General features: G+C 34.0%; 1 protein-coding gene across 11 annotated transcripts in view; it reads left to right on the forward strand.

Annotated features, from left to right (window-relative positions):
• The window catches only part of PHF3 (PHD finger protein 3), a 73,369-nt gene that overhangs the window by 7,308 nt on the left and 53,583 nt on the right, over positions 1–12,478 (forward strand). For 7 of the 11 annotated variants that reach the window (XM_081141560.1, XM_081141565.1, XM_081141563.1 and 4 more), the window contains exon 2: positions 5,094–5,362. The exons of 1 other annotated variant lie outside the window; for it this stretch is intronic. Coding sequence is in view for 6 of the 10 variants with exons in the window: in XM_081141561.1 (XP_080997687.1) it covers positions 5,094–5,362 (269 nt within the window). In the remaining 4 variants the exon portion in view is untranslated. Of the gene's footprint in view, positions 1–5,093; positions 5,363–12,478 lie in introns of those variants that run through there. 3 more of the 11 variants (XM_081141566.1, XM_081141559.1, XM_081141568.1) reach the window with 2 other exon arrangements.

Below are 12,478 nucleotides of genomic sequence, written 5' to 3' on the forward strand. Positions count from 1 at the left end.
TCAGGTTTTGGCTCACATGTTTCCCTATGAGCAGCTCCTTCATTTACCATCATTCACAGAATGCCCTCCTTACCCCTCTCACTCCAACACCACAATCACTATTACCCTGTTTAGTTTTTCTTCCTAGATTTTATAATAATCTGGTATGTATTTGTCCTCTGCTTCATGCCACCCCCATACACAGATGACTAGCCTACATGAGACAGCTTCCTAATATGATAACCTGTTAGGACTTTTGATTGCTTTAGTGATTTAATTTTAGGTATATATATACTTTTTTTTTTTAAAGGAGATAAGATATATAGTTTTACTTTGAAGATGTTTCTGAAAAGTTGAGCTACTCAATTTTAATTTACTCTTAAGTTAAAGGGGGTCTTTGTAGAGCATATTTTTGTTGGTGATGGTGCTTTCTAAATCTTTTTACATTCTATTCATACATGAAACACTTAGAAAAGAATGTATGCTGGTTTCATGAGTGTAAACTAAATTTGGCTCGAGTATAATTCTCTGAGAGTTCAGATGAAACAAGCATTTTAAAGTGGGAAGTATCCCCAGACCCAGATTAAATTTTATTCAGAATCTTAGTACTAATACTTATTTGAGTCTTTCCATATGGTCCATTAAGATCAAACTCAGCCATTCATAATTAGCACATGCTGTTCTCCTTGCCGGAGTATCTTGTGGACCTTTAGGAGTCAGTTCACACATCACCAGCTTAGCTTTTCTTGGTCTCATAATTTTCACCTTTCTCTGATACTGTCTGCAGCCCTTCACTATAACGCTTTCATATTTCGTTGTGATGTTTACATTTTGTATTTGCTTTTATGTTGGTCCTCTGTTTTGGATTGTGAGTTCCTTGAGTTTGAGACTGGGGTTTGTTTCACTACTTAATAAACATACTGTGAATAAATGAGTAATTTTGAATTAAGCAGATTATCCAGTTTTATGACTTAGCTGGATACATTTTATGGTCTGTAAACATGAGGTGTGATTGTGAACTCAGAAATAATTTCTGATTTTAGCATATTTGTACTGGTTTAATTGGATATGTACCTATCATTAGTTACTTAAAATACACCCTAGATAGACTTGTTATGTTGTAATTATTGAATTTATAATCCTAAATATAAGGAAGCATTTAAGTAAAATTTCAATGTAAGAAATAGGAATTTGTTTAGGTCAAGTAGCCTGTTTAATTAATCAACTCAATTTTCTTAATTAGATCTGATTATCTTTGTCTATTTACATTACTAGGTGTCTTGGCATTATATTTTAGATTATGTTTATTTTTTTTAAAAAAGGACTAATTTTGGAATAATTTTAGATCTATAGAAAAGTTGCACACATATTATAGAAATCCTATATACCCTTTTTCCACTTTCCCTTATTGTTATACAGTATTTGACTTAATGCTAGTGCCTTTATCAGAACTAGAGATTAACATTGGTATATTACTATTAACTAAATTCCAGACGTTATTCTGATTTTACCAGTTTTCCAACTACTGTCCTTTTTCTGTTTCATATTAAATGAGTTACTATTTCTACAATTGGCTAATATTTGTTTTCCAAATTAATGTGTTTTTATTTTTGATACTGAGCACTTGATACCTGAAACTGATTTTTTGAAATAAATTACTTTACACCTCCATTAAATGTTACTTTCATGATAGTCTTGTGGGATGGCCGTATACTATTATTTTTGTATTCTTCTTTTGGAATTGCCCCCAGAACCGTTTGGAACCACTTATGAAAAATCAGTCTTACTAAATTTATAACAGTTTCACAAAATACTAGTTTTATGTGTCCTGTAGAAGTTGCCTTCTTTGGATCTATAGGTCTGAGTTGCTTTGTGGTACTCTATTCTGTCTTGGGAAGATTCCCAGTCTTATTGGCCTATTAAAAATGTCTCACACAATGGTAGCTGCTTAACATTTGTTGAATAAAGGTACTGTTAAAGAAATGTAACTTTGTTATATCAGTCTTTCTCAGTGTTTGACAGTAGAAGCCTTTTTTCTGATATGCTTATTTAAATCGAGAAAAGCACACTTTATAAGTCATATTAGTTTTGGCCTAAATAAATAAATAAATATTACTGGAAAGTTGTGGTTCACTCATCTTATTTACAGTATACTTTGCTACTTTTCTTAGTTGATCTTGAAAGACTAAATATTGTCTACTGTTGAGATTTCAAAATATGCCATAGGCTCTGAAGGTACTTCTAGTAAAAGAGTTCTGGATTGTTCACTAATAGCAGCATTATTGAAGCAAAAATGTTGCTCATCTAGATTGCTATTTTGAATGGGCTGGTGTTTCTTATAGCTTTGTGATTTCAAGCTGTGTGACCTTAATTTTTGAATGTCTTCACCACTTGAAAGCACACAAAGACAGTATTTGGGGCAACAGAAAGGCGAAGTTCGTAGAATTTACCAGAAACATGATGTTATGGCACCGAGTGCATTTTCAGTTGAGCATACTGTTTTTAGAAGGAGTGTTAACCATTTTTTTCTGGAGCTGGAATTGTCTTTTTTTTCTTTCTTTTTGATTCCTCTAAGAGAAAAAAAAGGATTACTAATTTGGATGCAGCTCTGAAGGTGAGGTGGTTTTGGCCTGTTGTAAACTTTGGATCCCAGCACATTCAGCTATACAAAATTGTTGGCAGTTCTAGCTAAGTAATTTGTAAAGATTTAGTAAACTTTTGTAAATTATTTTTTAATTACCAGAAATTTATTATACTAAAATTTCTTTGAAATCTGAAAACAGTGGGAGTGTTGGTGATGTATGATAATTGAGCCTTTCTTAGGCACTGAGATTAGATAGTTTTAGGGAACTAAAACTTTTCCTGACTTTTCATCAGCATTGTGAGCTATAATTTTCTCTTAATGTTATAATTAGAGAATGCATGTAAAATAACCAGCGAGTCGTCAAATAGTTAACATTTTATTTCAGTGCCTTATTATCTTAATATAAATATATTGTAGAATTTGAGAAGAGATACTGACATCCTTCTGTTTAGAAGAGGATTAATTTTTGTGACCGTGAGAAAATTTTCTTTCCTTTTTAAAAAATTGAATGTTCAGCTAAAACAAATTTTATTCATTTAAAGTGAACAGATTGCCCTAGCTGGTTTGCTCCGTGGTTAGAGCACAGGCCCGTGGACTTGAAGGGTCCTGGGTTCCCTTCTGACCTGGGCATGTATCTTGGTTGCAGGCTCAAACCCCGGGTGTGTGGGGAGGCAGCCAGTTGATGAGTCTCTCACATTGATGTTTCTTTCTCTCCCCCCCTTCTGCTCTCTGAAAAGCAATGGAAAAAATATCCTCGGGTGAGGATTAAAAATAAAATAAAAAAGAAAGAGAATTAAAAATAAATAAATAAAATGAAAAGATTGATGAATTTTGGTAGATGTATACACTCATGAAACTACTACCACAATCAACATTTAGGATAGTTTCATTATAAATTTCAAAGTATCTTCCTGTTCTTTTGCAGTCCATCCCTCTCTTATTCAAGGCCCCAGGCAACCACTGATTTGTTAGGAAATTAGGGAAAGTAGTTTTTAAAGAAGAGCCTTTAGCCCTGGCCAGTGTTGCTTGGTTGGTTGGGCATCATCCTGTGCACTGAAAGGTTGCTGGTTCCATTCCTGGTCAGGGCACATGTCCGGGTTGCGGGCCTGATCCCTGGTAGGGGCCATGCAGGAGGCAGCCGATAGATGTTATGCTGTCACGTGGGTGTCTCTCTCTCCTCCCTTCTCCTCCCTCTCAAAAATCAATAAACTATTCTTTAAAAAACAAAAATAGAAACGACACCCCCCAAAACAAGAGCCTTTAATGAGTCAAATCTAGTCAGTTTCCAGCTCCATAGCTCATTGTGTAAGGATTGTGGCCATGGGCTGTGGAGCCTTAAAACCTTTATTTGAATCCTGGCTCTGTTTTGTGACTTTGGGAAGACATTTTAATTATTTAAATGTATTTTGTTCTTAAAACAATAGTCTGTTATTCTGATTGGAAATTAATTAAATGTAGGTAAAATGTTTAGCAGTATATAATATATACCCAATAAATTGTAGAGTATCTTTGAACTTCTCTCCCCTCATTTGTATAGGGAAACATTTCAAGGACAGTTTGAGGGAATTTTGGTAGACTTGGGGCTAATCTAAAAAACCTTGGAATTTTGTTTACTTAATGGAATTGTCTAGTTAACTGAATATTACTAGATCTTTGTTGACTCACCAGCCCCCCAAAGTATATCGCTTCAGTTTTCTCTGAAACCAATATTGAAAAGAATTCAACTTTTTATAATTGAGGCTCCTCTAGAGTACAAGATGACTTTTGCTGTGTGATACCTATTGTATAGGTACATTTCAAATAGGAGACTAGCTTGATATCTGTATGGGCTTCACATAACTCATTAAAATAAATTTAAGTCTCTGATTTGTTGTTGTCTTGTCTTTTATCTCATTTTATCCTAAAAGGGGTCCCCTAGTGTGTGTATGTACACATTTGTGCCTGTGTGTGTGTAGTTTTTTGAGTTTTGATTTGTTGGGTTTAGTTAATAGTCCCTGCATTGTCTACTATCCCCACAAAAAACCTTTTTCTCTTTATATTACTGTTCTTTAAATGCTTTGTAAATAAAACAAGGCTGTTTTACAGTTTTAATGTGTATGGGACAATAAATGATTTGATTTTAACTCTTTTATATGGATTTAATGTAAAACCAGTGTCTGATTCTGAATTTATGGAAAAATTGTGTTTAAAAACATGATTTTTATGGTTTAAGCCTTGTAGTTCTTTCAAATGTGTCAAATTAATGGAGTATAAACATACTGTTTTTTTTTCTTTTCTAAAAATAATGAATAAACATTTATTAGGATTTCTGGTAAAGTGATATTCTACATGCATGATGAAACATTTAGTAACAATTCGTTCTACATGTCCAAATGTATATTGGAAACAGTGAGGATTTTTTTTTTTTTTTTTTAACAATTCAGAAATACTAAGTGTGTTCTTAGACTCAAAACTATTAAAATAATTTGGTTTTAGGTGATTATTAATTGGTAGCTTTATTTCTTATGGTATTTTTTTTGTCTTTCTATAGGGTTGAAAGACACACAGAAGTCTTCATGGATATAGTTGATACATTTAATCATTTAATTCCTACTGAACACTTAGATGATGCCCTATTTCTAGGATCCAACCTGGAGAATGAAGTCTGTGAGGATTTTAGTACAAGTCAAAATGTCTTAGAGGACTCGCTGAAGAACATGCTCAGCGATAAGGATCCTATGCTAGGATCTGCAAGTAACCAGTTCTGTTTGCCTGTTTTGGATAGCAATGATCCCAATTTCCAGATGCCTTGTTCAACAGGTAATTCTTAACCTTTTTTTTTTTTTTTAGTCTGCAATTTAAAATAAAAAGAATTTTTAGCAGTATTTTTTTTTCTTTTTTCTTTTGGTGAGGGTAGTGAATTTAGGGTTCTTTCCTTTGAATTTAGATATTCTAGGCATCAGAATTAGAATTTAAAGTAAATTTCCTTCCAAGGTGTGGGATTATTTTCAAGGATATTATGGATATAGATGGGGCAACCATATTATTTATCATCCTAAGTGGGACACTTTGAGAATTACAGGGGGTGCTGTTAATAATTACATTATGACAGTAGGTGTAATTGGGACTCGTGTGTAGCAAATAGGGATTGCCTAGCAAATTGGGCATCACCCGAGGCCTGCTGGTGTCAGGGGGAACAGTTGAATTGACCTTCCTTGTTACTCTTTCTAGCTCTTCTAGTTTAATATGTTGTGCTCCCATTTCAGATCGTGTGATATTTTTATAGGTGCCTCAGAACCAGAAAAAGAACTCTAGACCTATGCTATCCAACATAGTAACTACTAGCCACATTTAACTGTTAATCACGTGAAATGAGTCTGGTCCTAACTGAGATGTGCTGTTAAATGCACTTCAGATTTTAAAGACTCAGTATGAAAAAAAGAATGTGAAATATTTCATCAGACATTTTTTTTATGTTGATTACATGTTGATGTGATATTTTGGATATTTTTGGTTAAATAAGATATATTATTAAAATTCATTCTACCTCCTTTTTTTTTTTTACTTTATTTTTATTTTTTTATATATATTTTTATTGATTATATATATATATATACATATATATATATGTATATATATATATATATACACATTTTAGAGAGGAAGGGAGGGGGAGAGAGATAGAAATATCCTTGAGAAACATCAACATTGGATTGGCTGCCTCCTGTATGCCCCCTGCCGGGGGGTGGAGCCCACAGCCCAGACATATGCCCTGACTGGGAATCTAACAGACAACCTCTTGGTGCATGGGATGATGTTCAACCCCTGAGCAACACCAGCCCAGCTACCTTTTTTTTTTTTAAAGTGGCTACTTGAAAATTTAACATTACATATGTGGCTTGCATTACATTTCTGTTGGCCAGCACTGCTCTAGGATAGATACGTAGTTGAAGTCAATGAAAGATTGAGGAAGGTAACTTTCTGTAGGGCTAAACAAATTCTTAATAAATTATTTTGGAGATATATTATATGGAAAAATATGTAGATTTTCTTTTATAATGCAAAGAAAGTATTACAACAACCTTTGCAATTAACCTATCCTGTAAGCTAGAATTAGGTAAAGGAAAATCAGCTTCACATGGAGAAATTAGACTTTCCCTCACTGTTCCCTAGAGTAGTTCACAGGTTTAGGTTGTGTTGGTCTGTTTTTCAGTGACTCTAGACTTCTGCATTAGTTTTTCAGTATGTTTTTTTCATTTTCTTTTAACATTTTCTACTTAGTATCTTAATATAATAATACTTAAAATTTGGATTAGGTGACCTGCTATTCATCCATAAATTTGTCAGATAACAGCCTAAAGACCATTTTGGCTAACTAGGAATCTTTTCATTCTAACTACTGAATCTTTTGAATTGCTTGCTAATGGTATATCTCTGAATTATATACATTGTGTTGTGTTATTGCATAGGCTTACATTGTTTTTGTTGTATTCTAAATGTTTTAAAGCTGTAAAAATTTTGTTTTATGTATATGCATTGTTCAAGTTTTTTACTTTGGTTCCTGTGTCAGTACAGTATATTTAATTATCTTTATTGTCAAACATTTTTGACAATGTTTGGTTGTATGCACAAAATTTCACAGTTTAGTCCAAATTCAGTTAAAACATTTATTGAATACTTAAGTGCTTGTTACTGGGAATGCAGTTACCCTCAAGGATGTTACACTGGTCCTGGAATTGGCAAATGTAACATCCTGTTAGACTTCTTTACTTACAAAATTCCAGCTGTTTGGTAATGTTGGTATTTCTACATGCAGTCAATCCCTTTTCTTTTCTTTGTTCTTTTTTTAATTGAGTTTCATTGATATGAAAAGTTAAAAGTCTCTTCAGTTTTGGTGAACATTTTCTTTTGCTATTTAGAAGACTTTGAACATCTTTATTGATATACTTAAAATTTTTGAGGTACGATTATTATTTGTGATTCTTTTATTTGTAAACTAACTTTTTAAGAATTTAGAATTATTAAAATTTTTTAATTTTAACTTTGCTGCAATTATTTTGGTTCTGAAGCAGAAGTGTTTGTATTCCTATATGTGTAGTACAAGTTTTTAAGTTATGCAAGGGGATATGTGGAGGGAGACTTAAGATGATAAAGCTCTTTTGTCTAGGATTGTTTAGATGTCATTGTGCCATCAGGCAGGGGGTTTGTCTTGATTGCTTCAAAGTTTCTATTGCCCATTTGGGTATTTGGTTCAGTAAAAGGCCTATATATATATTTTAATGATAGCAGTGAAAAACATGAAAAAGTTTTTTTTAAATTTTATTTTGAAATAATTTTAGATTTAAGAGAGTTGAAAAGAAGAAATTTTATTGTAAATTATTATTGAAAACCGTATGTGGCAACTTTAACAACTTTGAGATAGTGAGAAAATACTTCAGCTTTTTCTATAAAATAAAAAATGACATAGCACTTACCCAGATGTTTGTACCTGCTCTATAGGTTTTTACTAATTGTCTTGATTGAAGCTTATCAGGGAAATGATCCTGTCACTATGTCTCAGGCCAATGAAAGCTACAGATTATGGTTATTTGGTAATACTGGTTTTGGTAGTGCTAAGATTAGCACACAGAACTACTGTCTTGTTCACTACTATCCTGAACCAACCTGTTCTCTACTATCCCGAAGTTGTTAAAAGACCAGTAGTTGTTAAAGACCAATGTTTTGGTTGACATACTTGAGTGGCTTGCATTATATTTAAGCTGTCTCCAAAAATCATAGAAGGAGCTTTAAAGTTTAAAAATAGGAAAGAAAAATGAAAGATTGCTTCCAGTGTTCTGTCATATGCACAAACGTTAGGATATTGTTTCATTTTAAGAGATAAACAGTTGATTTCTGATCCTCTTTTTGAATGCTTTTGACTCTAAAGTGTTTCTTTAACTGCAGTGTTTGCATATGGTTTATTGAATTTACTGAATTTATTGGGGTGACACTGGTTAACAAAATTATACAGGTTTCAGGTACACAATTCTATAACACATCATCTGTGCACTGTATTGTGTGTTCACCACCCCAAGTGAAGTCTCCTTCCATCACCATTTATCCCCACTATACTCTCCTCCACCTCCCCCCTTCCACCCTCCCCCTGGTGATCACCACACTGTTGCATTTTTTTTTTTTTTTTTTTAATATATCTTTTATTGATTTCAGAGATAGGAAAGGAGAGGGAGAGAGAGAGATAGAAACAGCAATGATAAGAGAGTCGTTGATCGGCTGCCTCTTGCATGCCCCCGACTGGGGATCGAGCCCCCAACCTGGGCATGTGCCCTGACCGGGAATCAAACCCCGATCACCTGGATCCTAGGTCGACGCTCAACAGCTGAGCCATGCCCGGCCAGGTGTATATAGTTTTTAGATTTGCCCAGTAATACATTTTTTAAAAAGTCCAGCAAGTGAGGACAATCATTACATGTGGGAGAAATGTTTGATCTTTTTTTCTTTTTAAGTATGTTTTTATTGATTTTAGAGAGAGAGGGAAAGGGATAGAGAAATAGAAACATTGATAAGAGAGAAACATTGATGGGGCGCTTCCTGCACGCCCCCAACTGGGGGCCCAAAACTCCAGTATGTGCCCCCACCGGGAATTGAACCAGTAACTTCTTTGTTCATGGGTTGACTCAACCACAGAGCCATACCAGCCAGGTGAAATGTTTGATATTGATGACCAAACCAATTATTGTTGTTTTTAAAAAAAATCCTGTTGTTATCCTTAAAATGAAAATTTTATTTTCCCAAGTATTAGGTTCAAGATACCAGATATATTGTTTATATATTGAGGAATGTATTCAAAGTCAGTGAAATGATGTTTGAAAAACTGGCAGTATAGTGTCATGAAAAAATGTTTATCTTTCATTTTACAGACAATTGTGTTCCCTTTTTACATAGACAGCTATGATTCATAAATGTGAAACAAGTCTTGCATTTATGATTTATTTCTTTATATGGTATATTGAAAAGAAATGTCCAGTGTCTGTAATTTGATTTCTTTGACACCAGGAAGACACACACTGTAGATATAAGGATATTCAGAGCAGCCTTTCATTCAAAAGCACTTGTAGGCACTGCATCCTTCAGTGAAACCCAAGATGTCCTTTCCAGAGTACATCATGGCTTGCAAAATCATCATTCACTAAATTAAAAAACACCAACAAACCCTTTTGTAGCATGGTTTTTGGAGATAAAACATATAAAAAAGTCATGGAATTCTTACCAGTGTCTTGCTTGTTTGCTAAATGTTGATTCATATTGTGTAATTAAATGTTTTTTCAACTGTAAAGGAAAATTTGTGCTAGCATGCGTATGTAATAGTTGCTTTCTTTTTATTAATGACATTGGTAATATATGACATCAGGCAGTGTTATTTAATAAGGATTTTAGCTTGTGCTGCTTCCTTCTGAGCAAAGTATTGTAATAACATGTTACAAGCTTCTCAGCAGTAGTGTGATTTGGGTCCTTTATTGACGATAGATTTTTAAGTTTTTTAAAACTTTATTTTTTTATTGATTTCAGAGAGAGAAAGGGAGAATGAGAGATATAGAAACATCGATGAGAGAGAGTCATTGATTGGCTGCCTCCTGCATGCCACCGACTGGGGATGGAGACCACAACCTAGGCGGGCATGTGCCCTGACTGGGAATTAAACCGCGATCTCTTGGATTCTAGGTTGGTGCTCAACCGCTGAGCCATGCCGGCAGGGCCAAATTTTTAACTTAATCATAGCTCTGTAATTTGGGACTTCATCATTAGAGATAGATTTCATCTGTGTAATATTGGAGAAATTATATTGTGCTTGTTCTGGTGAGGTGATTAGTGTCCTAGTGTATCACTGATATTTGTTTAAAAGGTATTTACAAGTTTTTATGGCTTTATGCTTCTCTTGGACGACATTTCCAGTCAGACAGTACATTGAACTGACCACAATAGACCTCTGGTCCAAAAAAATTTATGTTTTCAGAATTATTGTTCTTATATTTGTACTTTATTTGTGGGAGTAGTAAACTTTTTGTACAAATTAATTACACTTGTGGATCCAACTGCATATGTAAGTTCATTCCATATTTGCACTGGGGTATTTTTTCACTATATTTGTTTATTATTCTGAGTGGTAGTATATGTCATTACAAAATTTTTTTTTAACTTCTGTGCTTCAAGGAACCTCTTGTACCATTGTTCTTATTTTTGAGAATTGCATTTGAGTAAGAAAATACAAATTTAATACATGTGAAGTAGTCATGCAGATGAGATGAAAATATATTGGTTAAGACAGAGTATACACTCTTGATTGAACATTAGAGAAGAGTAACTGATTAGCCTTTTGAGAGCATGCATAGTCCTTAAGAATAAACTTCATTTCTGTAAGATTGATGATTAATATTAAATAATCATTTTGAGTTATACTTAAAGGGGTTTTGGTGAAAGTAGGGCATGTTAAGAAGAGAGCAAACAGAGAAGAGAGGCAAATACCTTGTAGAATTAGAGATGCAACCTAGTGGAAATGAGAGAATGCTGGAAAGTGGAAAGGGTAGAACATAATAGCAGCCAAAGATGGTTGAAAGTTTATCATATTGGCAAGATTTGACTTTTTCATGGATAATGGGAAAGAGCTAGATTCAATATGTAGCAGTTGGAGACAGAGTTTGATTGCCTAAAAGGAACTTGGGGTTCCCCTAAAATACTAGGTTCCCTGGGAATATGGGATTTACTGTTTTCCTGGATATGACCCTCTAACTTGGGTGTTTTATTGGGGATTTAGATGTCAGATATATATACCTCATTTTATTGCGATTCACAGGTTTTTAAATTTTTTATTATTTATTTATTTACAGATTTAAGGTTAGGCCCTCCACCAGCAAAAAGATTACAACTTGTTTATTGCAATACTTGCTTTATTACAGTGGTCTGGAACTGAACCTGCTACATCTCTTAGGTATGCCTGTAGTTATTTCTACTGGATGACTTTCTTTGGTCTGTTCCAACAAAATGTCTCCGTTATTCTTTATTAAAAATTATACTATATTTACTTTAATCTTAAACCCTATTTGCAGGCTTGATGTATTTCATTGCTTCTTTAAATCTGAAGTACAACTTGAAAGCATATAACTACATTTATGTAAGCAGCTTTTATTTCCCTTAATTCATTGTTTCTTGCCATGTTATTTCTTACGCTTTCTGTGTTATAGACTGTTCAATTTAGACATTTTTAAAAAAGAAATATGGCTTTATTGATTTCAGAGAGAGGAAAGGAGAGGGGGAGAGAGAGCCTCCTGCATGCCCCCCACCGAGGATTGAGCCTGCAACCTGGGTATGTGCCCTGACCAGGAATCAATCTGGTGACCTCCTGTCTCATAGATCAACGCTCAAGCATGGGACCACAGTGACCAGGCCTCATTAACTCTTAATAAAAACCTAAAAAGCTGTAGATAACTATTATTAGTCCCATTTTATAGCTGAATAAATGGATGTTTAAGAGCAGTTAAGCAGTTCCCCAAGTTCACCAATAAGTTAAGTCATAGTACTTAGACTGGAATAGATTCTCAGTTTTTCTGCCTTTAAGTACATAAGTGGTTTTAAGAGCAAGGCTCTATACTGTATCCCAAATTTTATTTGGCTTCCTAGTTAGCAAAATTAGAATAAGTAGTGTGTTTTTTTTGTGTGTTTTTTTTTTAAGGTTTGTTTCCCTTTCAAAGAATAGGTGTGTTTGTAGGAGAGATTTATGAATCCCTAACGTGGCTCTTAGCTGTTAAAAATTAGGGGTTTTAGAGAGAGATAGGCATTGACTAGTGATTTGGTTAATTATGAATATGGGAAAGATCCTCTAAGGATGTGCCTTCACTAAGTGCCAACAGGGAGAAGTCTACTACAAGCTATGTAAAGCCTTTT

Source organism: Miniopterus schreibersii (genome assembly GCF_964146895.1).
Source record: "Miniopterus schreibersii genome assembly, chromosome: 6".
NCBI classification, from domain to species: domain Eukaryota; kingdom Metazoa; phylum Chordata; class Mammalia; order Chiroptera; family Miniopteridae; genus Miniopterus; species Miniopterus schreibersii.